The sequence below is a fragment of the Gymnodraco acuticeps genome, unplaced genomic scaffold (assembly GCF_902827175.1).
Source record: "Gymnodraco acuticeps unplaced genomic scaffold, fGymAcu1.1, whole genome shotgun sequence".
NCBI classification, from domain to species: domain Eukaryota; kingdom Metazoa; phylum Chordata; class Actinopteri; order Perciformes; family Bathydraconidae; genus Gymnodraco; species Gymnodraco acuticeps.
Window position 1 is genome coordinate 311269 of NW_022991285.1, and position 27828 is coordinate 339096.

Below are 27828 nucleotides of genomic sequence, written 5' to 3' on the forward strand. Positions count from 1 at the left end.
TTGGATTAAACATATTATTTATTTTCCCATCATGCACAAATAACAGATTAACAATTTATAACGACATAGAATCAATAAAACAGAGAAGGTTGAACTATAACCTGACATAAAGATCTGAATCTGGGTGAGATCATTTCAAATGGAAAGAATATATATCTCTTATTTCCTCTAAAGGAAGCAGATCAGCATATTTGATGAACATGATGTTACTTGGATTAAAGTGTCAGCTAAATGCACGTGTTTCAATTTAATAAAGGTTGACAGTATGATCAAAAAGCAGATTATCAAACTCAATAACAACAAGAATAAAAACATGTTTAGAATAAAGAGCCAGCAGGAGGACAGGTTCAGAGGTCAGTGAACGATCCCTTTAAGAGATGTTTATCTCTACCTGCTCTGATCCACTGTCACACACACCTTCAGCGGTAATATCTTCACTTCCTCCACAGTGATGATGTATGGAAACATCTTCTCAGTGAAAGTGTGTGTGAAGGTGTGTATGTGTGTGTTTGTGTCAGGATCAGAGAACGACAACTTTCCTCTGTTCCAGTCCAGATTCACTCTGACCCTCTGGAGCTCCTTCTTCAGACTGAGAGGAGTTTCTGGAACTGGTAGTGACCGTGCTGAGTATTCACCTTTAGAGAAAGCTATTCTCCATAATCCAGACTTTATGCTTCCCTTCCTCTGGAGAGACTCTGCTGACACACCAAGTAACCAGTATGTACTGTCTGTAACCTGGACATCCCAGCTGTGAGTCCCTGAGTTAAAGCCCTCAGAGCCCAGGACAAAGAGGTATTCATCAAACCTCTCTGGATTATCAGGAAGTTCCTCTTCTTCCTCCTCTGCTAGTCTCACACTGGTCAGATCTTCAGACAGGAAGAGGAATGGATGAGCAGTGTTTGGGTCCAGGATGAGAGGAGAGTAGGACACCATGTCCTTCATCTTGCTCCAGATGTTGAAGCTGAGGTTGCCCAGGTGTTTGGCCTGGTCTATCAGAGCTCCTGAGGGCAGCTGTGGATCCTCCAGCAGGGGGCGCTGCAGCCTCTCCACTGCAGCCTTGTAGCTGTGCAGGAAGGAGACGTCTTCAGCTCTCAGCTCCTCCTCTGTGGCTCTGACTGTGTGTGAAAGAGCTGCTATCTCTCTGCTCACAGCCTCCATCTTCTCCTCCATCATCCTCCTCTTCTGCTCCTCTTCCTCCCTCAGTGCAGCCATCCTGGCCTCCTCTTCCTCTTCTAGAAACTGGTGAAGCTTCTTAAACTGCTCCTTAATCTGCGTCTCTGTGTGTTGAGCTTGGACCTTCATGTGTTCTGCTGTTTGATCAAACTTCACTTTAACTTCTTCAAAGAGCTTCAGTTTCTCCTGAAAGGGCTGCAGAGATTTCTGGAGCTCCTCTCTGAGATCCTGAGCAGCTTCATCCATGGGTCTGATTCTGTGGTCGGTGTGTGTTTTTGAATCTCTGCAGATGAGACACACTGGCTGCTGATGGTCCAGACAGAAGAGTTTGAGTTTCTCAGAGTGCAGACTGCAGAGAGCCTCTGGAGATCTCTGATCTCTCTCCAGTAAGAAGGTCTCACACAGGTTCTTTAAAGCAAAGTAAGGAACGAAGTCCTTTGAAGATTTTCTCTTACAAACTGGACACTCCTTTACTTCTTTCCCATCCCACCAGGTCTGCAGACAGGCTTTACAGAAGCTGTGGCAGCAGGACAGGAGAACAGGATCTCTAAAGACTTCCTGACAGACCGGACAGCAGAGATCTTCCTCTAACCTGGAAGCCATGTTGTCTCTGAGTGAAGCTGAAACACAGCAGACAGGAGTATACAGTCAGTCATGGCTCCCCTCCCCCTCCTCTAATGACTTCACTGAAATTCACTTTTGGCGCTTTTCCACTGCAGGACCTAGCACGACTTAGCACGGTTTAGTTTAGCTTTTTTTGCTTTTCCACTCGGGGTAGTTCCGGCTCACGGGTACTTTTTAACTTTTTTTCTGGTCCTCGAAAATCGAGGTTCCTACCGAGCCAACAACGAGCTGAATATCCTAAACTAGTGACGTAAACACTCCCGACTGCTGATTGGTCAGACAGAATCGTCAAAATTGTTGCGCGAGATAGTCCCCAAGCGTCGCTTAAGCACCATTTTTAAAACAGACAAGCTACCGTTAAACAAATCCATAAAGAAATGGCAGCAACAAAAAAACCACGGCGTGGTCATTTGACGAGGTACAGACGTTACTCCATCTCGTTGCGGATGAAAAAATACAGCGGGAGCTCGACGTCGCAACGCGAAACGACGCCTGGACTCGGCAACGGCTGCAGGATGGTACGTTTTTGCTAACTCTGTTCTTTGCTTGAAAGCGTTGTGTCCCTATCTATTGTAAAGCTCATTTCTAACAAACATGCCCATTTTATCCTTACATTTATGTTCGACAACCCCTGCTTTTATGGAGCCCCGAAGAGCTACGGTTAGCACAGATAGCGTTAGCAAGAGCTATTGTTTGCTAACACCACATGTACCATTGTTTACGTCCAGTTTTCTAGAGTTAAGTAAGAAATGGCAAAACGACTGGAATTGTGACTTTTTTTAAACTTTAGATCATCGTCAGTAAGTAAAATAAGCAATACCAATGTGTGGAAATGCTCTGTTACAAGTAAAGTAACGTACCAAAAGTAAAAGTAGTAAGAATCACTATTAATGTTTTAGCTAGTAAAATTGTGTGACATCGACATTGTTAAGTATTTTTGCACTTTAAACTGGTCTCATAATTATTCATACTTATATTCATTTGTAATTATCCATTTACTTCATGACTGTATATTTGTACATACATATATTTATATTCATTATCAACAGGCTGGACATAATGTAATTCACTTTCACAATCATTGTAAACATCTAGAGCCAGAACCGTCTTTTGTTCATCCTTACCGTTGTTCTGTTTATACTTATATATTTTATTCTTATGTCCTTACGTGACCTGTACCTGTCCTGTGTGTTTCATTCTTATTGCTGCAGCTGCTATGACACCTGAATTTATCTTATAGTCTTCCAGGCAAGAGGAAACAAGGAGAGGAGCACCTCACAGTCCTGAGGGAGATGCACAGTGCAGATCTGGCCCAGCAGGAGCTGAACCGGGCCCAGCAGGAACGGTTGTATTTATGTTTATAGTTTGCTTTGTTATTTGCACTTGTTTGATGATTAAACTGTTTGTTTGTAACAAGTATTGTTATCGTGATTTCCTCTGTGTTAAAGGTGGGGTAGGTCATTTTGGAGAAACCAGCTCGAGTGCGCTAGAATTAGAAACAATCTGCCACTTCCTCACAGAGCCCCTCCTCCAACACACACGAACGCGCACATGACCAATGAGGGCACGAGATGAGTTTGTGCCCAGATGGAAGGCTGACAGGCAGGTAGGCCATCCAGTTACTTTAGCCGGCTCAGATGATTGGTCGTGCTTTTTACAGCGCCACGGCTTCCACAGGCTTCCATAGATGACATGATTTTTTTAATGTATTTATTGTCAAAGCACTTCAGATATTCATTGCTTTCTGGATGTTAAGAGCATTCCATGGAATATAACAAAAAGAGTATCTCGAGCCGGTTTCTCAAACTTACCCCACCTTTAACAGTAGATCTAAACAAACAAAACAGACCTTAATTTATTAGAAATATTTTCTTTTCATGATCTGTTATTTTCTCAAATGTTCTTATTATGGGGCAGTATACAGGTGCTTGAAATTCAAATATTTACTAAATAGTTAATTCTGATAACATTGTTTTTTAAATCATTCGACAAACACATATATACATGTTGTATGATTGCCCAAACTCTCCTGTTAGTTTCTTCTGTATTTCGTCTTGCTATACGCAGCCTTTTCCGAAACAAAGTTTGCCTCCTGTAATGTTGTGACATACTCTTTGGTCCGGAGTTGTGAATACCCGGAATGTTATATCAGTATGTTATATGATGTAGCACAGAGCGCGAATAAAGCACAGTTAACCATACTCGCTGTCTCCTGAGTTGTCTATAATAAAGCAAGATACAAAAGGACAACACTATACCTCCTTGCTGTGATAAAAAGCCACATACCAAGAACCAAGTAAACGATCGCTTCCATATCCTCCATTGTTATGGTGTTTTGTGAGTTGTGTCGCATTGAAGATAACGTCACGGCTCATAGGGAGGAGGGGGGGGGCAGGAGCTCCAACAAGCCGTTTAGGACAGAGAGTGAATACACATACTATACAGAGATGCTGAATGAGAAACCAATGTGAGTTTGGAACATTGAACAATGTAAATCTGTTCTAGTAGACCTCAACAATGGAATTATGATCAGTAGAAATGGCCATGACATGGGACCTTTAAAGCGAGCATGGCCTACCAAGGCCAAACTAAACCCTGCTAAGCCGTGCTAGGTCCTGCAGTGGAAAAGCGCCATTTGAGTATTGTTTGGAGTCAGACTCACCTTCAGGGGGTGGAGGGTCCGCAGGTTGAAGCAGCAGTGTTGTAGTTTCCACTTTTCTCTCCTGTAGCTGAACTCAGAGGAAGTTGTTAGTTTGGTCTGAAGGTGAATCTGATCGTCTGTTTTTCAGTCGGTCTGTCTCTCTGCATTGAGGGAGAATAACAAACTGTTTCCTGGTTATTGCAGTTTCCGGTTTTGGCTATGCAGTCTCACACACATACATTACCAAATAAGGAGTATGTGGGAGTTCCCCTCGATTCTATTGGCTCTGACGGTTAGAAAGAGATGTCAATCAGCAAAATCGACCGGGGGGGGTCCAGAGATAGGTGAAATCCACGCAAATGACCCCAGAAGTTTTTTTTTTGTGCTAAATCTCTCTAAAAAGGTCACATTTCACTTGTTTTGCATCAATCTGGATACAGGGTACTTATTATATGTTGTAGTTTGGATTCCTAAAGCTTTTAGTCTACCATCCCATCATCCAAGGGTTGTTTTCAATATAAGTAATTTTTTTTTTTGGACGGACACAATAATTTACATTTTTTTACTGTGTTCAATCTGAATTTACTTTAAAGTAAAAACATCTATATTGATTCTGACACTTCTACATCCAACTCAAAAGTGTAACCTTGCTTTGAGAAATAAGATTATTAATGTAACCCTTTTAGAAGGGAAGATATGGTCATTTGTTCTGGGAATGTCATTTTCGAGCCTGAGACCTGAAAAACAGGCTCGGGGCTTATGTTTCCTTCTGCACTTTTTTCTTGCGACACCAGGGCATGTTTGGTTTGTTCTTTGAGGGGAATAGTTTTGTTGAAGCTGTTGAAGCCTGTGGGAAAATGTAATCATAAGAAATGACTCTGGAAAAGCTGCAGATAGAGCCATAAGAAATGAATGCAACTGATTATTTAATGTTGTTTTTATAGGCAATAATTTACGCTTTGTTAGTTCCAGGTTTAATATGTGTAATAAGTTCATTTCAAGTTTTGCAATAAACACTGAACCAGTCCGGCCCTCAACTAGTACCCATTTTTTTAATTTGGCCCACTGTGTATTTGAGTTTGATACCCCTGCTCTACATCATCATCAAATGGTTCTCTCTCTTTCAAAATCATTTGCAAGGCCCTCTGAGCAGAGAATCTTTTGGCCATCTTGATCAGTTGTGATAAGGACCCAAACTGGAGGAGCTTTATTTACCCGAACACCCTCATGTAATGTAAATGTGTAGGGGGGGTGTACAGTTGGTGGTAATTGAAAATGTGTTCTGATATATGTTTGAAAAAATTATTGAGGATATCATTTTTCTTTAGATAAATAATGAAAACGGGTCCCACAGACCCGAACACCATACAAGGGTTAAGTGTGTTTTTGTGAGCACTTTGAGCTTAGTCTCTTGTATCTTAAGTGCTATATAAATACACTGTATTATTATTTATTACGCAGCAGCTGTTAAACAACCTGTTTACAGATGTGTGTTTCACCTCTCTTAAGTTTCCTGTCATCTCTCTACCAACACTTATTTAATAAAGTCGTAAAATGCTCACAAATGAAGTATAAAAACTTTCGTTAAAATGCATCTATGCATTTCATTTCAAACCTTTATTTATTCAGGTGTATCCCATTGAGATCATTGTTCTCTTTTTCAAGGGAGACCTGCTCAAGTAGATTCCACATGAAACATACAACCCGGTATCACAGCAAGACGTGAACATGTGACGATTTACCATGCTGGAAGACGTGAAGATGTCACTTTTTCGTCCCTTCAAACGTGACAGTTACACGGTATTGTTAACATGGCCCAGCCAGTGGAGAAATACCCGGAAATGCCAAGCAAATCCTCTACCCCGACGGTCGGTTGTTATTGTTGGCGACTGTGGCTGCGAGGGAGTGCGTTCGTCTTTCAACCAGAAGGTTGTGGGTTTGATCCCAGCCCGTGCAGCCAACATGTCGATGTATCCTTGGGCAAGATACTTAACCCTAAATTGCTCCCGATGGCATGGCCAACGGTGTGTGAATGTGTGTGAATGTTAGTTCCTAGAGCAAGTGGTACTGCTCTGTATGAATGGGTGTGAATGGGTGAATGACATGTAGTATGTAAAGCGCTTTGAGGAGTCGTAAAGACTGGATAAAGCGCTATATAAGTACAGTCCATTTACCATTTACCATTTATTGTCAATATTAATATAATAATGATTTATTTTTTAATACACACTCGATTTCGCCGATTTTATTGTTGCCCCAGCTGGTCGACACCTCTTTTAGCAGAAACAAAGGCTACATTAATGTATTAAATCGATGTTAATCCATGCGTGTGGATGTGGAATTAACGGACGTGACGTTGTGCGATTGCGTTGCCAGGCAACAGCTTCGGTTCATGTTAATTTACAAACTCTTCAACTACAACCGTAGTTATATTTAAAAACATGTTAGAAGGCCTCACGAAATACTTTAATGTAAATTTAAATTTAAATGTGAAGGAATGTGTGTGTGTATAACAAAATACATCCGTCATAAACAAAACCGGAAACAGACGTAGGTAAGATCCTCAGCTCGATGATTGGATGGTTTAGCCGCAATGCACGCTGGGATTTGGTGTTTATGCGATGTGAAACCCGAAAACATTTTTTTTTAAATAATACTTTATTCCGAGTGTGCTTGCTTTTCTCTTTGAAAGTCATCACATAACGGCATTGTAATACACGGTTCGGCTGCATTAAATATTACATATCTGCCGTAGTTATCTATTTATCTACTTCCGGTCCATGGGACCTTATTTCGGAAAAAGAATGTATTGAAGTCAATGAGAGAAAACGTATCTTTCGATCCCGTTTGAATTGTGCCACAAATTACACATATGATGTTTGTCAATCTTAAAAAATAATTTCCATGTCAAAAAAGTCAGTTTGTTGTAAAACTGTTGAAATATAAGTCTATGAAAAATACGCAACTAGAAAGACTACAAATCCCAGAGTTGCGTAAGTGATGTCACAATTGTTTTCCTCCACTAAGAAATAGCTAAAATAAGCGCCATATAGATATAATCTGGGGCGGTGGTGGCGAAGTCAATAGGGACTTGGCTTGACAACTGGAAGGTCACCAGTTCAAGACCAAGTGCTACCGAGGTGTCCCTGAGCAAGGCACCGTTCCCCACACTGCTCCCCGGGTGCCGTTCAAAATGGCAACACACTGCTCCTAACACTAGGATGGGTCAAATGCAGAGAAACAATTTCCCCACAAGGGATTAATAAAAGTCCATCTTATCTATCTATATGGCGCTGGCCAAGATAAGATAAATTTACCAAGATGCCTGTGTGCTTAGTACCAGGTTGTTATCATACCAGCAATTGGTCTTGCTCGTTCTTTCGCTTCCCGTCTGCTGAAAGGACCAGGAGTGGCTGGATCAAGTTAGCTACCTAGCTAGTAGCTAGCACGTTAGTTAGTGTTAGAAATTAAAATCAATGTTTTGATGGCATAATGTACCTTAAATGTACCTTTAGTTTAAATGCTGTTTTATACTGAAAAACCAGAAGTTCTTGTGCACAACCAGTTAGACTTTTATTCTGAAAATCCTTCACCTCCGGTTAGCATTTAGCATGAGGCTAATATACCATTTCCTATAGAGGTGAATTTAGCAGCGATATGATATGATGTTGCACACCGAAACCTACTGATTTCAACACTACAACTACAGACGTCGAGATATTATTATTGTTGGATATTAAATGAAGGTACAGTTTATTTGAGTACGTTATCGTTTACAGATGTGGGTAGCATGTCACAACATTCGGAGCGACCGGAAATCGAATTGCTGTGAAGGATTTCCTGTATTTTTTGGAGTGTTGATTACAGCGTTTGGAATGTGTTGAATGGAAAGTCATGAAAGAGTTAAGGAGGAGAAAAGGAGTGTTTAGATATATATTGAATGTACAATGTCTATATAGGCTACTGTGATATGTGTAACAACGGACATTAAATAGTCGGAGAGCCGGCCCCCAGGGAGGAGCCTGCAGAAGCTATATAACAGCAGCACCTGAGCGGTTCGGCCTCTTTTCTCTGCTAGCGAGGGCCAGAGACAGCTGCTTTTCTGTCGGACAATATCCTGTTTGTGACTTTACCACGCTTTTTATTAATTAAAGTACCAATTTGAAAACATCTCAGACTCCATTTAGTCTCCTTTTTAAGCTTCTCTTTCCTGGATGCGAGAATAACCATCACAGTTAACATTAGCATTACAGCCTTGTCATTTTTATTAGCCTAATGAAGTATCATTAAGTAACCCAAAATGTTAAACAGTAAGAGTAGTAGTCATATTTTGTGAACCCTTTGAAGAGTACTGTTACCGGTGTGATCATTCTATAATACACAATTTAAGCCTAGGGGAGAAATGCTAACGCTAGCATCGGTGATCGCCGATCTTTTCTACTTCATGCTATCTGCACAAATGGATGACATTAAACATTAAAAAGACCAGGTAGTTCAGAGAGAATCAAAGTGTGAGGATTTGCAGTTCTCCCTCCTTCTGTTCCCCTTTGTGTTTGTTATTGTCTGTGTGTCTGTCTTCCTGGCGTGGCTGACCCACTTCTGATTCCCGCCAACTCACCTCAGCTGCTGCTCGTCATCCTGATTACAACTACTCACCTTCACCTGCATATATACCCGGCTCCTTCATCCAGTATTCACCAGTTCGTCGTTTCACCACGCTGGTAATTCGACTCAGTATTTCTAGCTTGTAGCAAACCCTAAACCCTCTGTGTTCCTGTAATTCTTACCTTGTGTTCTCTCTGTTCAGTATCTTTTTGCCTACTCCCAGTGGCGGCTGGTGGAAAATATTTTTGGTGGGGCTTTTGATATAGTGAGTAAAAAAATTTTTTTTAGGGGAAATTACCCCTTAAATTAGGACTTCTGGTGATGTAATGGCGAGTTTCCAGTGCAGCGCGGAGCTCGCTTTAATGCTGCGTTCAGACCGGACGCGATGCGAATATTCGCTTCGCTCTAAACGCTCCTATCGCTCTAGTCGCTCGAGTTTCACCGCGGCTGCCAGCTGTGTTTACTCGCATCATTCAAACAAGACGTGCTGGCTCGGGAGCTACAACTACAACAAAATGAACATATTTTACCGTGATTAAATTGTCATTCAATTCAATTCAAAACCTTTATTTATCCAGGTAAAATCCCATCATCGTCATACACGTTTCTAAATGATGCCGACGTAACAACATATTGATTGATTGATTGAAAAATGTATTAACAGCTTGTATATTGGGTACAGTACAGTACAGCTCAAAACATACAATTGTTAAGGGGATGCAGACCAGAGAAAGACTTTCGTCTTGTTTACATCAGGGTCCCCCATTTCCAATTCATCATGTCATTTAAGACATATAAGACATATTTGACATACAGATGGCTTATTTACAATTTTCATTTTAGATTTAGTTCTAATACATCCTAACCGGACATTTAAGACATACCAAGTCTACAGATATACAGTTAGTAACCGAGTCTAAAATGCGAGTATATACATAGATGGGGGGGGGAAGCTGTCCATTGAACGACAGGTTGAGATTTGTACCATTACCGGGGCCAGTTTTGCAATGTTCTCCCCCGAAGGTGCTCTTTAAGAGAGGTTTTGAAGGTAAGTATAGTTTTACTTTCCTTTACAGTTGTGGGAAGAGCGTTCCACCTTGATGTGGCATAATTGCGAAACGTGTATTCCCCCTTTTTTTGTGCCAAATCTGGGTTTCACATGATTTGTGGAGCTCCCTCTGGTGTTATGATCATGGTATTCCTTGACCTTTGGGAAGAATGTTGACATGTACATGGGTACCATAGAGGTGTAGTGGATCTTGTAGACCAGGCCCATTGCAAGTAGCTGTACTCTGTCGTCTACTCTAAGCCATCCTAGGTTGTCAAAGTGGGCAGAGGTGAGGTGGGTTCTAGATGAAAGGTCAAGCAGTAGTCTGACCAGTTTATTTTGCGACTGATACCGGTTAGTAAAAACCATGAATTAATGCTTTGACAAGTCTGCAGACAGACGGCAGGCGAAAAACCTTTTAGAATGCTTGTTTTCTGAATGGAGCTTGGCTAAGCTAACGTTATATATGTTCCGACCGTCCACACTCACAACAACGGCCTATACAGACATAAATAAACCAGCGACTGTATTCTCCATGACACAGACAGTCTGTGGTTTGTACTTGTTTAACTTTTGTCTAGTTTCTGAACAGATCGTATCTGTCCCCGGCTGTTTGAAGAGCAAGCATGGGAAACAAAATATAGCATTTACCTGTTTGCATCCAGCTAGCCTCGTTGATACGTTTTGTCTTTTTCACGAGCTTGCTGTGATATATACAAATCGGGTTGGTCCGGTCCAAGGTCTTTAAGTATGAATTTATCTCCCAAACTTCTCCTTTGGAAAGGATTGGAGAGTAGCTCTTGCACGGAATTGGGTGCGGACCATAGACTGTATATATAAATGGACGTAGGGTCCGTGACGTCACCCATAGGATTCTGCAGAGTTGCCGTGAAGCCCTTAGTAGGCGGAGTCGGCCACTAACGGCTCGACGGTGTCGTCAGAGTCTAACTCCCGCCTTCTCCAAATAAGGGCAAAGAGGCGGAGCCGAGGCGGGACAGGGCGGGACCTGCTGCCAACGAGCGTGACGTTCGAGTCCTAGCTCAGGCTAAGAAGCTAAGCTAACATGCTCTCAGTATCAATCGAATGTAAAACATGATTGATGAAAGTAGTAAATCGGTCAGATTTGACCCGAAGACAACAGGAGGGTTAATGCCATATTCACTTAGTAACGCATGAACAACTTTTACAAATATTTCTATATAGTCTGTGTTGGTAAATGTCATCTAGGTTGCACATTTCCTGCTGAAATACATGCATACCAAGTCACTGCGTGGCACTTTGGTTTTGATAAAACAGTTTAGTTCCACTATATAAACGTTACATTCATAATCAAACGAGACAATCTGCAAGATAATTAGCTATTTGGTATTATTCTTAATGCTTGTCATTCACACGTTAATAAAATAAGTACCGATACATAGCAGAATAATTGTGGCGGTGTTCAGCTTAATAAGCCTTGCTCAACATCATTTATTTAGCTAATACTACAGCGGGCTGCAGGCGAACCAAGTCCGCGTTACGATGCATTCCTTGATCTCCAGTTATAACGCCGGACTCCGCCGCTGGCCGAAGCTAACGGAGCCCCAGGGTGCTAGCTACGGCCGCCGGGACGCGCTAGCGAGCTAGCACCCTGCAGCCCCGTTAGCTTCAGCGGCGTGGACTCCGGCGGCCCACCCCTTTTAACATTTGCTCCCGTTTAGCATTATGGGCGTCATAGCCATATAGTATAAAAGTCTTACCCAAGGCTGAATCATAAACTAAACTGTATATATGTATAAAGGGTTACGTCCTTAGCTGGCTAATAAGCTACATAACAGGCTAAGCTAACAAGCACACAAACACCTGCTAACGGGGTTAACATGTATAATATTATCATTTTACTCACCGAAAAAAGCTGAAAGAGGACTTCTTGGAAGATCTGTTAGTACATTCAAGCGCACAGCACGACATTTTAATTATCTGGTATTTGTAACAATATTCCCTAACATGCACGATCACCACGAACACAGCTAAAGGATCAAGTACAGTAACTACAACTAACTAACGTTGTAGCCTCTATGGTTGTAGCCTAGCAGATTGGACAAGTTGCTGTTAGCTGACAGTGAGGCACGTATCTGTCAATCAAAGTGACCACGCACTAATGTATGCACAAACTTTAAGACCTAATATAAATATAAAGGGTCGCGTTAGAATTCAATTCACTCACAGATCCATAATCATGAAGGTGGAATCTAACTATATCGATAATAAAATGTATGGAGCCAGGGGTAGAAACATGTTTTTTTCTGCTGTAAAATCGGGCATTTTAACATGGGGGTCTATGGAAATGGCTCCTTTCTGCAGCCATCGCCTATCGGCCAATATATGAACTGCAGTGTGTGGCACTTCCGTATTGGCTTCCCGGCTCTACCCCACAGTTTGCCGCTTGGTGCGGACCGAGGTCCGGCGACTCCACCTGCACACCATTCTAAATACTGCGTCACCTTGGTCACTCACCAGTCTAAAAAACAACTCACGTCACGTAAGCAACGTGCGCGCCAACGTGAGCGCCCTCGTGACCAAAATATTTGACGCCGCTGATTGGCTGAAATTATGTTTCGGCGGCACAGTTTACTATTGAGACTCTTGCAACGTGCTGGTTGCTGCTGTTTGGCTCGGGGGCTCCGCCCGGTAATGATAAACTAATGCCATGGGCAAGGCCAGGCAGGAAACATGTGACTTATCAGTAACTTTAGACATCGTAACACAATTTTAAACGAGATTTTATTGTAGATTATACATTTTACTGATACCAATTGTATGATATTTACCTTGTTCATTAAAAATAAAAATATAAAATATATATATTTTTTAAATATTTTCTTTTTTAATATATATTTTTTTAATTTAATATTTTTTTTAATATTTTTTTTTTAATGTGGGAAGAGGTGGGGCGGCGCCCCTATGGGCCGGCCGCCACTGCCTACTCCTCTGCCTGCCACGTCCAGCCACCTACCCCTCGTCTGTGTTCCGCCGTGCTTCCCCGCACATCTGCTCCAGCCTGCTCGCTCTCGCTAACTCGGGATCCCCGGCTTCGGACCTCCGCTCCTCCTCTGGTGACAAACCCTGGCCCTGGACTTCGTGGATTATCCAATCCCTCTTCCGTCTCTTGAAAACGGTTTTTGATCACTCCGCTGTTCAGCACGCCCTGTCTCATCAGGGAAACCTTCTGGTTCAACATGAGCAGCTAATCCGAGCTTTAGTTGACAGCAATCAGTCCATGGCAGATCACATCACAAATCTTGCAGCCCAGATCTCAACCCTGACATCTTCAGCTGCAATTCCTGTGCCCTCTCCAATCTCCTTCAGGATTTCACTCCATGTCGGGATTCCCCCATCGCCGACCCGGAACCTTTCCATGGAGAGGTGGAGAAATGCAGAGGATTTATTTTTCAATGCAACAAGGTTTTTCGCCAGCGCCCCTTGTCTTTTTCTTCTGATGTGACTAAGATTAACTATGTGTTGAGTTTGCTTCGTGGCAAAGCACTAACCTGGGCCGAAGCATTGAGTTCTTCAGTGGACTATGACTCTCTTTCCTTTTGGAGTTTTTTCTGAACATTTGTCCACTGTTTTGATCACCCCGACTACTCTACTCTACGACTACTACTATTTTCAACAAGGGACTCGAACAGTGGCAGACTACTCTATCAAGTTTCGCACACTGGCGGAAGAGGGCAGTGTTTGTTAGGGGGTTGAAGGATCAACTGAAGGATGAGCTAGCTGCACGAGATGAGCCTGCCGACCTTCAGTCATTAATCACCTTGGTATCTCGTCTCGACAGCCGGCTGCGGGAGCTCTGTGCGGAGCGCTGTGCGGAGCGAACGCAGCGTTCTCCTTTTACTTTACCATCCATCCATCCATCCATCTTCTCCCGCTTATCCGTGGTCGGGTCGCGGGGGTAGCAGTTCCAGCAGAGAGCCCCAAACTTTCTTTTCCCTGGCGACATCAACCAGCTCTGACTGGGGGATCCCAAGGCGCTCCCAGGCCAGCGAAGAGATATAATCCCTCCACCTGGTCCTAGGTCTACCCCTTGGTCTCTTCCCAGCTGGACGTGCCTGGAACACCTCCCTAGGGAGGCGCCCAGGTGGCATCCTAACTAGGTGCCCGAACCACCTCAACTGGCTCCTTTCGACGCGAAGGAGGAGCGGCTCAACTCCGAGTCCCTCCCTGATGACCGAACTTCTCACCTTATCCCTAAGGGAGACACCAGCCACCCTGCGGAGAAAACCCATCTCGGCCGCTTGTATCCGCGATCTCGTTCTTTCGGTCATGACTTTTACTTTACCAAGTAAGTCAAACTACTCACCCAAGTTTGCTCCCTCTGAATCCAGACCGTCTGGCTTCACCTTGCCACCCCGCGTGCCCACCTTTGCTAATGAGGAAGCGATGCAGTTGGGACGTATACCGGACTATCTCCTGAGGAACGTCTTCGACGTATGAGGTCTGGAGAGTGCCTGTACTGTGGCAAATTGGGGCATTTCCTTGCAAACTGTCCTGTCCGCCCAAACGCAGGAGCTCGTCGTTGAATTTGGGGGTCCTGACGAGTCCTCATCCTACTCCAATTGTAGCCCCAACCTTCCTGCCAGACTTTGTGCTAACTCTCAGTCTTTGCCCCTCTCGGCCCTCATTGACTCTGGAGCAGAGGACAGTTTTGTGGACCTGGAACTAGCCAAGCAGCTGGGTCTCACCTTGGAAACATTACAGGATCCTATGACTGCTTATGCCTTAACCCAGGTAACGGTCCGCCTAACCTTCAGTTTGTCCCCAACTCTGTCCGTTCCCAAGTCCTGCAGTGGGTCCACAGCTCTCGTTTCGCCAATCATCCTGGGGCCAACCGCACACTCTCCCTTCTCAGGAGACATTTCTGGCGGCCAACTGTTGATCACGACACCAAGGAGTTTGTTTCAGCCTGCACTACATGTGCTAGGAGCAAGGCCTCCCATCAGAGACCTGCGGGATTGCTCCAACCCCTTCCTATTCAAAGTCGACCCTGGTCTCATATTGCTCTGGACTTTGTCACCGGCCTACCCCCTCACAAGGTAACACAGCTGTTCTCACTGTTGTTGACCGTTTCTCGAAATGTGCCCATTTTGTAGCCCTGCCCTTGCTACCCTCTGCCCTGCAGACCTCCCAATTACTCACCCAGCATGTCTTCCGTCTGCATGGTATTCCGGCTGACATCGTCTCCGACCGTGGCCCTCAGTTCACCTCTCTGGTTTGGAAGAATTGTTGTCATTCACTTGGTGCATCGGTCAGTCTAACCTCTGGTTATCATCCCCAGTCTAACGGCCAAACTGAGAGGGCCAATCAAGACCTGGAATCAACTCTCCGCTGCATAGCCAACCGGAATCAATCTACCTGGAGCTCCCATCTACCCTGGGTAGAATATTCCCACAATTCCCTCACCTCATCTGCTACTGGTCACTCTCCATTCGATGCCTCTTTAGGGTACCAGCCACCCCTGTTTCCCGAAGAAGAAAATGAGTTGGCTGTTCCATCCGTCCAGCAACATGTTCTCCGGTGCCGTAAGATCTGGAGGGACACTCGCTCAGCTCTCCTCCGGACTTCCGCCAAAAAACAACAATCTGCCAACCGCCATAGACATGTCGCTCCCCCTTACGCCCCTGGAGAATCTGTTTGGTTGTCTCCCAAAAATATGCCCCTCCTTACCGGTCTAAGAAGTTGTCTCCCCGGTGTGTGTGTGTGTGTGTGTGTGTGTGTGTGTGTGTGTGTGTGTGTGTGTGTGTGTGTGTGTGTGTGTGTGTGTGTGTGTGTGTGTGTGTGTGTGTGTGTGTGTGTGTGTGTGTGTGTGTGTATATCTGATCATCTGATCTGATCCACTTCTCTTTTCCTTCGTGAGAAGCAGCTCAGCACAGCAGGAACAACAGAGGTAAATGAAGATATTTAACATTTATTTTATTAAATAGTTCTTTAATGAGATTTTAGCCGCAGCGCTACACCTTTTTACATTAGCTAAGTGTTTGCTTATTTTACTTATTGTTCTTTTAATCATGAAAGAGATCAGTTTGTTCGTTTTTCCATTTTCCAGTGAAGGCGTTTTTGTTTCATTAGTTTTCTAAAGATCCCATTGTTTATGAGACAACAAGATAATTAGCATATTATGTTAAGTTTCTGAAACATTGCTTTATTTTCATCTCTTATTGATCTATGATTGAATGTCATTTACTTTAGATGTAAAGAAAACAATCCTGTTATCTAAATGTTAGGATGATGACATTGTCAATCAGACTCAGAATCAGGTTCAGAAATTGAGTTTGACACCCCAGGCCTAAAATAACTTTTTTAAGTGCTTTTTTTATGCAAGAATTGAATTGCCAAGATACAATGGAAACCGTTTTCAGTTTGTGAGGGAAGAAATGAAGAGTTTCTGCTTTCCTGATGTCAATGAGGAGCTCGTTCCACCATTCATGCACTGACACTTTCCCTCAGCCACAACGCAGACTCTCTGCATCACATTAATGCACACAATGTACACAATATCTGGTCTTTTATTATTACTGCACATTTTTTATTCCATTCTATTTCAATGTAAATACTGTTTTTTTTATTTTACTATATTTTTGTGTTATTTTTAATGTTATTATATTTTTCATAAAATAGTTGTGTTTTTTTATTTTTGGTTTTTATGTATGCACCACGACACCAAGTCAAATTCCTCGTACGTATCAACCTACCTGGTAATAAAACTGATTCTGATTTCGGAGCCAGGATAGTGTGTTTTTGGGAGTTACCTGGGTCCCACTCACAGTGGGAGCAGCAATCTGATTGGCTGATGCCGAGTGAAGTGCACGAGCTGGAGTTTAACCAAGGCCAGCACCAGTGTCTTGAATTGGATTATTGCATTAACTGGCAGCAGAGATGGCAAAAGTAAACACATCCTTTACTCAAGCAGAAGTACAGATACTCGTGTTTAAAAATACTCTGGTAGAAGTAGAAGTACTGACTAAACTTCTTTACTCAAGTAAAAGTAAAGAGGCTTTGAAAAGTACTTCAGTAAAAAGTACCCATAACTAGCAGCTGTTTTAAAGAGTACCTGACCTCCCTTTATATTAATAGAACAATAATGTCATTGTTAGCTAATGAATGTTTCCATGCTGAACAACGGCAACATGACAACGTTTTCATTGGTCCCTCTTCTTTAGAGAAGACCAGGAAATGATGGATACACGGATCGTGTTCAAATCAATAGGCACGCAATGACTCTAAAGAATAATGATCACGCACCAAACACACATTCAGACTAAAGGAACCAGCTGTTTGGAAAATGTGAGAAGTAGAAAGTACAGGTATTTGTGTTCAACATGTAAGAAGTAGAAAGTTCAGGTATTTGAGTTCAACATGTGAGAAGTAGAAAGTACAGGTATTTGTGTTCAACATGTGAGAAGTAGAAAGTACAGGTATTTGTGTTCAACATGTAAGAAGTAGAAAGTACAGGTATTTGAGTTCAACATGTAAGAAGTAGAAAGTACAGGTATTTGAGTTCAACATGTGAGAAGTAGAAAGTACAGGTATTTGTGTTCAACATGTGAGAAGTAGAAAGTACAGGTATTTGTGTTCAACATGTAAGAAGTAGAAAGTACAGGTATTTGAGTTCAACATGTAAGAAGTAGAAAGTACAGGTATTTGAGTTCAACATGTGAGAAGTAGAAAGTACAGGTATTTGTGTTCAACATGTAAGAAGTAGAAAGTACAGGTATTTGAGTTCAACATGTAAGAAGTAGAAAGTACAGGTATTTGAGTTCAACATGTAAGAAGTAGAAAGTACAGGTATTTGAGTTCAACATGTAAGAAGTAGAAAGTACAGGTATTTGTGTTCAACATGTAAGAAGTAGAAAGTACAGGTATTTGGGTTCAACATGTAAGAAGTAGAAAGTACAGGTATTTGAGTTCAACATGTAAGAAGTAGAAAGTACAGGTATTTGAGTTCAACATGTAAGAAGTAGAAAGTACAGGTATTTGGGTCAACATGTAAGAAGTAGAAAGTACAGGTATTTGAGTTCAACATGTAAGAAGTAGAAAGTACAGGTATTTGGGTTCAACATGTAAGAAGTAGAAAGTACAGGTATTTGAGTTCAACATGTAAGAAGTAGAAAGTACAGGTATTTGTGTTCAACATGTAAGAAGTAGAAAGTACAGGTATTTGAGTTCAACATGTAAGAAGTAGAAAGTACAGGTATTTGGGTTCAACATGTAAGAAGTAGAAAGTACAGGTATTTGAGTTCAACATGTAAGAAGTAGAAAGTACAGGTATTTGGGTTCAACATGTGAGAAGTAGAAAGTACAGGTATTTGTGTTCAACATGTAAGAAGTAGAAAGTACAGGTATTTGGGTTCAACATAAGAAGTAGAAAGTACAGGTATTTGAGTTCAACATGTAAGAAGTAGAAAGTACAGGTATTTGAGTTCAACATGTAAGAAGTAGAAAGTACAGGTATTTGGGTTCAACATGTAAGAAGTAGAAAGTACAGGTATTTGAGTTCAACATGTAAGAAGTAGAAAGTACAGGTATTTGTGTTCAACATGTGAGAAGTAGAAAGTACAGGTATTTGGGTTCAACATGTAAGAAGTAGAAAGTACAGGTATTTGTGTTCAACATGTAAGAAGTAGAAAGTACAGGTATTTGTGTTCAACATGTAAGAAGTAGAAAGTACAGGTATTTGGGTTCAACATGTAAGAAGTAGAAAGTACAGGTATTTGTGTTCAACATGTAAGAAGTAGAAAGTACAGGTATTTGAGTTCAACATGTAAGAAGTAGAAAGTACAGGTATTTGTGTTCAACATGTGAGAAGTAGAAAGTACAGGTATTTGAGTTCAACATGTAAGAAGTAGAAAGTACAGGTATTTGTGTTCAACATGTAAGAAGTAGAAAGTACACTTATTTGTGTTCAACATGTAAGAAGTAGAAAGTACAGGTATTTGTGTTCAACATGTGAGAAGTAGAAAGTACAGGTATTTGGGTTCAACATGTAAGAAGTAGAAAGTACAGGTATTTGTGTTCAACATGTAAGAAGTAGAAAGTACAGGTATTTGGGTTCAACATGTAAGAAGTAGAAAGTACAGGTATTTGTGTTCAACATGTAAGAAGTAGAAAGTACAGGTATTTGGGTTCAACATGTGAGAAGTAGAAAGTACAGGTATTTGGGTTCAACATGTAAGAAGTAGAAAGTACAGGTATTTGGGTTCAACATGTAAGAAGTAGAAAGTACAGGTATTTGAGTTCAACATGTAAGAAGTAGAAAGTACAGGTATTTGGGTTCAACATGTAAGAAGTCAAAGTAAAAAGTTGTCAGAAGAATAAGTAAATCCTCACCTTGTGCTCTCTCTGTTCAGTATCTGTCTGCCTACTCCTCTGCCTGCCACGTCCAGCCACCAACCCCTCGTCTGTGTTCCTCCGTGCATCTCCGCACACCTGCTCCAGCCTGCTCGCACTTGCAAACTGGATCCCCGGCTTCGGACCTCCGCTCCAACTCCGGAGATACTCCCTGACCCTGGACATTGTGAATATCAATTCCCTCAGCTGTTCAGCATCACCGGTTTTGGAAATAAAGCCTTTTGTTTCTTAAACTTCAGTCTCCTCTCAATAGTGTTCAGAATTGTGGGTTCACACCGGTAAGCTCTCGGAGAGCGTAACATTAATCGCGTTTTTTGCGTTAACGCATTAACTTGACAGCCCCAAAAAAAAAAATGCAATTAATTTTGGATCTGATAAATGATTCGCTGCTCAAATTCGCAGTTGAATTAAACATATTATTTATTTTCCCATCATGCACAAATAACAAATTAACAATTTAGAACAACATAGAATCAATAAAACAGAGAAGGTTGAACTATAACCTGAGTAAAGTGGAGTAAAGTACTGATTCCAGAAAAAACAAGTTAAGTACAGAGGAGGAGAGGAGGAGAGGAGGAGAGGAGGGAGAGGAGGAGAGGAGGAGAGGAGGAGAGGAGTAGTGGGAGAACAGGAGGAGGTTGAAGACCAGTCTGGCTGCAGCATTCTGAATGAGCTGTAGCATTCTGATGGTGTTTGACAACTCTCTGTGTTTTAGACCAATCACGACCAAGCCAAGTTTCTACAGACTCTACTATTCCTACTTGTTATTCTGAGACGCGTCATGTCAGTGAGGAAATAAACATGAATACAATGAGGACAAGAAGCTACTTGTTTTCAGTCTGAAGAAACCTCTGTTCTTGTGAAACTGATTTAATCAGAAATGTTAGTTTGTTTATTATTTGACAGCATTGTAACATCTGTGCTCTTTTCTCATTAAATGTGATTGTTGCTGCTTTAATAATCTGAGTGACATCATTATTAATATTAATGAATAACTCTATTGTAACATACATGTTTTTATATATTGAAGTAGTGCACACATTACTTTATCTTCTCCATTATATATTTGACTTTACTATATATTATTATATTGTATTAAACGTCTTCGCTGAATACTCAACTCTGATTGGTCAAATTAGAAGTTTAAGAGGTTGTTAATTCTCGATAACACACCGCTGCCAAGAAATCAGTATTTTAGATTGAGATGAAATCCTTTAGAGTTAATAAACGTGTGCATTTGATAATCCACGCTGAACAGCAATGGGTCGTCCTCTCTGTTTAGGCTTCTCCTGGGAAAACTGGGTTTAACATTTACTCTGTATTTAAATACTTAGAAATCTCTTTAAAACATTTATTTTCTTCCCTGACGAAGAGGTCTGTCAGGGAGTTCATTTAAACCCAGTAACTCTGTATGTTTTATCTGATTATACAAGTTTAAAATTGCATGTAATAAAAAATGCATTTGATTTTGGATCTGATAAATGATTCGCTGCTCAAACTCACAGTTGGATTAAACATATTATTTATTTTCCCATCATGCACAAATAACAGATTAACAATTTATAACGACATAGAATCAATAAAACAGAGAAGGTTGAACTATAACCTGACATAAAGATCTGAATCTGGGTGAGATCATTTCAAATGGAAAGAATATATATCTCTTATTTCCTCTAAAGGAAGCAGATCAGCATATTTGATGAACATGATGTTACTTGGATAAAAGTGTCAGCTAAATGCACGTGTTTCAATTTAATAAAGGTTGACAGTATGATCAAAAAGCAGATTATCAAACTCAATAACAACAAGAATAAAAACATGTTTAGAATAAAGAGCCAGCAGGAGGACAGGTTCAGAGGTCAGTGAACGATCCCTTTAAGAGATGTTTATCTCTACCTGCTCTGATCCACTGTCACACACACCTTCAGCGGTAATATCTTCACGTCCTCCAGAGTGATGATGTATGGAAACATCTTCTCAGTGAAAGTGTGTGTGAAGGTGTGTATGTGTGTGTTAGTGTCAGGATCAGAGAACGACAGCTTTCCTCTGTTCCAGTCCAGATCCACTCTGACCCTCTGGAGCTCCTTCTTCAGGCTGAGAGGAGTGTCTGGAACTGATGGTGACCGTGCTGAGTATTTACCTTTATGGAAATATATTCTCCAGAATCCAGACTTTATGTCTCCCTTCCTCTGGAGAGACTCTGCTAACACACCAAGTACCCAGTATGTACTGTCTGTAACCTGGACATCCCAGCTGTGAGTCCCTGAGTTAAAGCCCTCAGAGCCCAGGACAGAGGGGTATTTATCAAACCTCTCTGGATTATCAGGAAGTTTCTGTCTCTCTCCTCCTAGTCTCACACTGGTCAGATCTTCAGACAGGAAGAGGAATGGATGAGCAGTGTTTGGGTCCAGGATGAGAGGAGAGTAGGACACCATGTCCTTCATCTTGCTCCAGATGTTGAAGCTGAGGTTGCCCAGGTGTTTGGCCTGGTCTATCAGAGCTCCTGAGGGCAGCTGTGGAGCCTCCAGCAGGGGGCGCTGCATCCTCTCCACTGCAGCCTTGTAGCTGTGCAGGAAGGAGACGTCTTCAGCTCTCAGCTCCTCCTCTGTGGCTCTGACTGTGTGTGAAAGAGCTGCTATCTCTCTGCTCACAGCCTCCATCTTCTCCTCCATCACCCTCCTCTTCTGCTCCTCTTCCTCCCTCAGTGCAGCCATCCTGGCCTCCTCTTCCTCTTCTAGAAACTGGTGAAGCTTCTTAAACTGCTCCTTAATCTGCGTCTCTGTGTGTTGAGCCTGGACCTTCATGTGTTCTGCTGTTTGATCAAACTTCACTTTAACTTCTTCAAAGAGCTTCAGTTTCTCCTGAAAGGGCTGCAGAGATTTCTGGAGCTCCTCTCTGAGATCCTGAGCAGCTTCATCCATGGGTGTGATTCTGTGGTTTTTGTGTGTTTTTGAATCTCTGCAGACGAGACACACTGGCTGCTGATGGTCCAGACAGAAGAGTTTGAGTTTCTCAGAGTGCAGACTGCAGAGAGCCTCTGGAGATCTCTGATCTCTCTCCAGTAAGAAGGTCTCACACAGGTTCTTTAAAGCAAAGTTGGGAGGAACGAAGTCCTTTGAATGTTTTCCCTTACAGACTGGACACTCCTTTACTTCTTTCCCATCCCACCAGGTCTGCAGACAGGCTTTACAGAAGCTGTGGCAGCAGGACAGGATGACAGGATCTCTAAAGACTTCCTGACAGACCGGACAGCAGAGATCTTCCTCTAACCTGGAAGCCATGTTGTCTCTGAGTGAAGCTGAAACACAGCAGACAGGAGTATACAGTCAGTCATGGCTCCCCTCCCCCTCCTCTAATGACTTCACTGAAATTCACTTTTGGCACTTTTCCACTGCAGGACCTAGCACAGCTTAGCACGGCTTAGTTTGGCCCGGCCCGCTGTTTTTTGCTTTTCCACGAGGGGTAGTTCCGGCTCACGGGTACTTTTAAACTTTTTTTCTGGTCCTCGAAAATCGAGGTTCCTACCGAGCCAACAACCGAGCGGAATATGCTAAACTAGTGACGTAAACATATTTCAGGGTTCTTACACCTTTTCCAAAGTCAGATTCAAGCACTTTTCAAGCATTTTCAAGCTTTTCAAGCAGCTTACAGCGGCACTTGTAAATTACATATTTATATGCACATACTTATACTCAAATGATTATTTCCCTACCTCACATTAAATCAGATGTTCTTTATGCTATAAACAACCAAATGTGTGTTTCGTAATAGCCTTCTACACGAGGATGACAAATTAAAGAAAAATAAAAGTTTAATATTTTAAAACGAGTGACCCATATGTAAGTAGACTGGGCATCCCATATAACCTGGCTGAGCCAATATAAAGCAATCAGCCAAATAACTTTTCAATACATTCTTTATTAACATTTTTGAGGTCCTTTTAGGTTGGCAGTAAACATACGGCTCTCCAAGGTTAGGACAAACGTTTTCTTTTGATACAATGTGACCAACCGAGCACAGTGTGAAGAGAGCGAGGCCACAGAGCACACACTTTCTACATCATACAAAGATATATGTATATAAATTATAGACAAACTCCCCATAAAACGCACGGTATTTCTCTATCTAATAAAAATAGAACTTTAATCTAAGTAACAGCATGAGGTCAGTTTCTGTGTAAGAGTTTTGGTTTTTAAAATATTGATTTATCATAAGATCAAATGTACAACCACTTTTTAAATCAGAAAATGAGGCTCATTGTTTGTGTGTGTCTGTGTGAGTGTGTGTGTCTGTCTCTGTGTGTGTGTCTGTCTTTGTGTATGTGTCTGTCGTGTGTGTGTGAGTGTGTCTGTCTTTGTGTATGTGTCTCTGTGTGTGTGTCTGTCTGTGTGTGTGTGTGTGTGTGTATGTGTGTGTGTATGTCTTTGTGTATGTGTGTGTGTCTCTGTGTGTGTGTGTGTGTGTGGTGTGTGTGTGTGTGTGTGTGTGTCTGTGTGTGTCTGTGTGTGTGTGTGTGTGTGTATGTCTTTGTGTATGTGTGTGGTGTGTGTGTGTGTGTCTGTGTGTGTTTATTTTAAGTTGTGTACATTTCTAATATGTTAAAAAGTGAAATATATCTTACCAAGTGGTGGCCCTGAGTCCCCTGCAGCTTTGCTTGCAGAAAGGACTGCTCCACCCCCAGACAAAATACCACACCCATATAATTCCCTAATTGTATTGGACACCAGCATGTCAGGTGACATTTTGTATATTTAAATATATATATATATATATATATATATATATGTAGAGGGCCAGTGTGAGATCGAAAAAAGTGGTTTGTTGCCTGAGGGCAACACTATGCCATAGATAGAGGGTTAAATACAATTTTAAAATACTTGTACTTTCATGTTATGCAACTGTGTACACTTCTACTCCACTAAAGTTCGCCACTCTGCTGTTCCGTAGCGCTGCTCCCCCTCCCTCCGGCTGACATTATGAATATATGGCGTATAGTAATCAGATAACACGGCAGGGTCCGTTACAGTTTGTTTTCATCTGATTTCAAATAAACAAAGTCTTAGCTTTCAGAATATTAAACTTGTTTCGGCAAATTCAGATGATAAATACAGCTTTGAAGCTTCGGCATAATTACAAGCGGAGAACGGAGTAACATGACGTCACAGCAGGCATAACTACAGCCGGTGTTTCTCGTGAGTGTTTTCCCCGGGAAACAAACACAATACACACAAACGCAAAAATACACAAACACACACATTCTCGCGAGCTTCCCCCAGACCAGTTCAAACGAAAATGTGTTTCCTCCGTTAGAAAGCTAGGAATATCCTCTTTCCAACAGTGTATATAACTCAAAATGTGTTTCCGGGTTAATGCGACTGATTTCGATGGAGCAAGTTTAGGCACGAACTACCAGTAGAAATATATTGCTTTTAAAATCATTCTGTGTGACATGAAACACCTCAGAATGGCGACTGACATAGGTACGCTCCTCTGAAATTATTGTCACCTGCATAAGCAATTATCCCACATTGAGTTCGCTAACGTTACTAGCTTAAACAAACGTAACATGCAACGTTAGCCTAAGCCAAAATGCTCTACTACGGCTTACCTTTCATGTGGCTCGTCAGCGCAAACTCTCCCATCGAGAACAACTGCATTTCTTTTTGGCAACCTTTGCATGGTTTTAGTCATGGCTTGTATTTTTCTTCGGATAGTCAACGCTCATTAAAACAGCAACCTCCTGGCATACTGTCATCTCTATATCTCTCATCAGAATGCCCAGGTCACACAAACACTTGCAGGTCGCGCGCATAGCGCGGGAAGGCCGGAGCGGGGATGTTTTATGTAGAAGTGAAGCAATTTTTCTTTTAATCTAAAAAGCGAACTATTCAGTCAGACAGCAATTTATTGTAAAAGTAAAGCATTTACATTTTCAAGCACTTTATCTCAATTTCAAGCACCATTCCCAAAATTCAAGCACTTTCCCAACCTTGAAAACACCACGTCAAATTTCAAGCATTTTCAAGGATTTCAAGCACCCGTACGAACCCTGATATTTGTACATACTCATACATATATTTATATTCATTATCAACAGGCTGGACATAATGTAATTCACTTTCACAATCATTGTAAACATCTAGAGCCAGAACCGTCTTTAGTTCATCCTTACCGTTGTTCTGTTTATACTTATATATTTTTATTCTTATGTCCTTACGTGACCTGTACCTGTCCTGTGTGTTTCATTCTTATTGCTGCAGCTGCTATGACACCTGCATTTCCCTATGGTGATTTAAAAAGAAAAAAGCTTGATCTTATTGTCTTCCAGGCAAGAGGAAACAAGGAGAGGAGCACTCACAGTCCTGAGGGAGATGCACAGTGCAGATCTGGCCCAGCAGGAGCTGAACCGGGCCCAGCAGGAACGGTTGTATTTATGATTATAGTTTGCTTTGTTATTTACACTTGTTTGATGATTAAACTGTTTGTTTGTAACAAGTATTGTTATCGTGATTTCCTCTGTGTTAAAGGTGGGGTAGGTCATTTTGGAGAAACCAGCTCGAGTGCGCTAGAATTAGAAACAATCTGCCACTTCCTCACAGAGCCCCTCCTCCAACACACACGAACGCGCACATGACCAATGAGGGCACGAGATAAGTTTGTGCCCAGATGGAAGGCTGACAGGCAGGTAGGCCATCCAGTTACTTTAGCCGGCTCAGATGATTGGTCGTGCTTTTTACAGAACTACGGCTTCTTTTATGTATTTATTGTCAAAGCACTTCAGATATTCATTGCTATCGGGATGTTAAGATCATTCCATGGAATATAATAAAAAGTGTATCTCGAGCCGGTTTCTCAAACTTACCCCACCTTTAACAGTAGATCTAAACAAACAAAACAGACCTTAATTTATTAGAAAGAGTTTCTTTTCATGATCTGTTATTTTCTCAAATGTTCTTATTATGGGGCAGTATACAGGTGCTTGAAATTCAAATATTTACTAAATAGTCAATTCTGATAACTTTTTTTTTTTAAATCATTTGACAAACACATGTATATACATGTTGTATGATTGCCCAAACTCTCCTGTTAGTTTCTTCTGTATTTCGTCTTGCTATACGCAGCCTTTTCCGAAACAAAGTTTGCCTCCTGGAATGTTGTGACATACTCTTTGGTCCGGAGTTGTGAATACCCGGAATGTTACTAACTGTAATGGAAACGCAGCTTAAAGGTCCCATGTCATGCTTTTCTGGTTATTACCCATCCCCTTGGGTGTGATGTAGCTTTTTCTGCATGTAAACGGTCTGCAAAGTCACAAACCCTCCAAGTACACCCTGTAGCGAGTACACACACACAGTGACGTCACCATATCCAAATGGACCAATCCGTGGAGCTCCTCACACACCAGGATCCCTTGCAACACTATCAAACGCAGTGGGGGGGACCTTTAGCGTCGAGCATAGAGCTACCTGAACGTTGGTCATAGACGAGTTGGGATCGCGGAGAAACACTCACTCAGCCTTGTCTTTTCTCAGCCGCACTACTGCGCGGAGTTTCGCCGGCACATACACTGACTGCCTTATCTTTTCTCAGGCTGTGAGTGTTTGGCGAACAGCCAGGCTGTGAGTTTTACGGTGTCTCGCTGTCTCGCAGACCCCAAGCAGCAACCAGGAAACGAGACCAGTAATCCAACTCACACTGTCCACTCCTCGAGCCTCAAAGGGCGGAGCAGCGAGCCCCGCAACGTCCCGCCAACACGGCACCCAGACCCCACGCAGCATTCTCATCTGTTTGCCATTACTGGTGTCATTTCCTGTCTGCTAACGCCATTGTCACACATAATCACTGATGTTCCGCTGTAACGGTGGTGGACTCATCAGAACAGAGTGGGCGAGCTGACCAATCAGAGCACACTGGGCTCATAGGGAGGGGGGGGGGGGCAGGAGCTCCAAGAAGCCGTTTAGGACAGAGAGTGAATACACATACTATACAGAGATGCTGAATGAGAAACCAATGTGAGTTTGGAACATTGAACAATGTAAATCTGTTCTAGTAGATCTCAACAATGGAATCATGATCAGTAGAAATGGCCATGACACGGGACCTTTAAAGTGAGCATGGCCTACCAAGGCCAAACTAAACCCTGCTAAGCCGTGCTAGGTCCTGCAGTGGAAAAGCGCCATTTGAGTATTGTTTGGAGTCAGACTCACCTTCAGGGGGTGGAGGGTCCGCAGGTTGAAGCAGCAGTGTTGTAGTTTCCACTTTTCTCTCCTGTAGCTGAACTCAGAGGAAGTTGTGAGTTTGGTCTGAAGGTGAATCTGATCGTCTGTTTTTCAGTCGGTCTGTCTCT

General features: G+C 42.2%; 2 protein-coding genes and 1 long non-coding RNA gene across 4 annotated transcripts; 1 reads left to right on the forward strand and 2 right to left on the reverse strand.

Annotated features, from left to right (window-relative positions):
* On the reverse strand, positions 1–27812 carry LOC117562101 (nuclear factor 7, brain-like). 2 transcript variants are annotated; one of them, XM_034239884.1, is made up of 3 exons: positions 27689–27812; positions 4460–4599; positions 1–1793 (listed from the first exon to the last, which is right to left on the reverse strand). In XM_034239884.1, the coding sequence occupies exon 3, from the start codon at positions 1774–1776 to the stop codon at positions 388–390; it is 1389 nt and encodes a 462-aa protein (XP_034095775.1). In that variant the 5' UTR covers positions 1777–1793; positions 4460–4599; positions 27689–27812; the 3' UTR covers positions 1–387. The 2 variants fall into 2 exon arrangements, with proteins under 2 accessions (XP_034095775.1, XP_034095774.1); XM_034239883.1 differs by having other exon boundaries at positions 4460–4622; positions 27689–27760.
* On the forward strand, positions 15961–19714 carry LOC117562105. Its single transcript, XR_004571489.1, has 2 exons — positions 15961–16020; positions 19481–19714. It is a non-coding gene; the product is annotated as an uncharacterized LOC117562105 (long non-coding RNA).
* On the reverse strand, positions 20987–27828 carry LOC117562103 (nuclear factor 7, brain-like). Its single transcript, XM_034239885.1, has 2 exons — positions 27689–27828; positions 20987–22779 (listed from the first exon to the last, which is right to left on the reverse strand). Exon 2 carries the CDS (start codon positions 22760–22762, stop codon positions 21374–21376), a length of 1389 nt encoding a protein of 462 aa, XP_034095776.1. The 5' UTR covers positions 22763–22779; positions 27689–27828; the 3' UTR covers positions 20987–21373.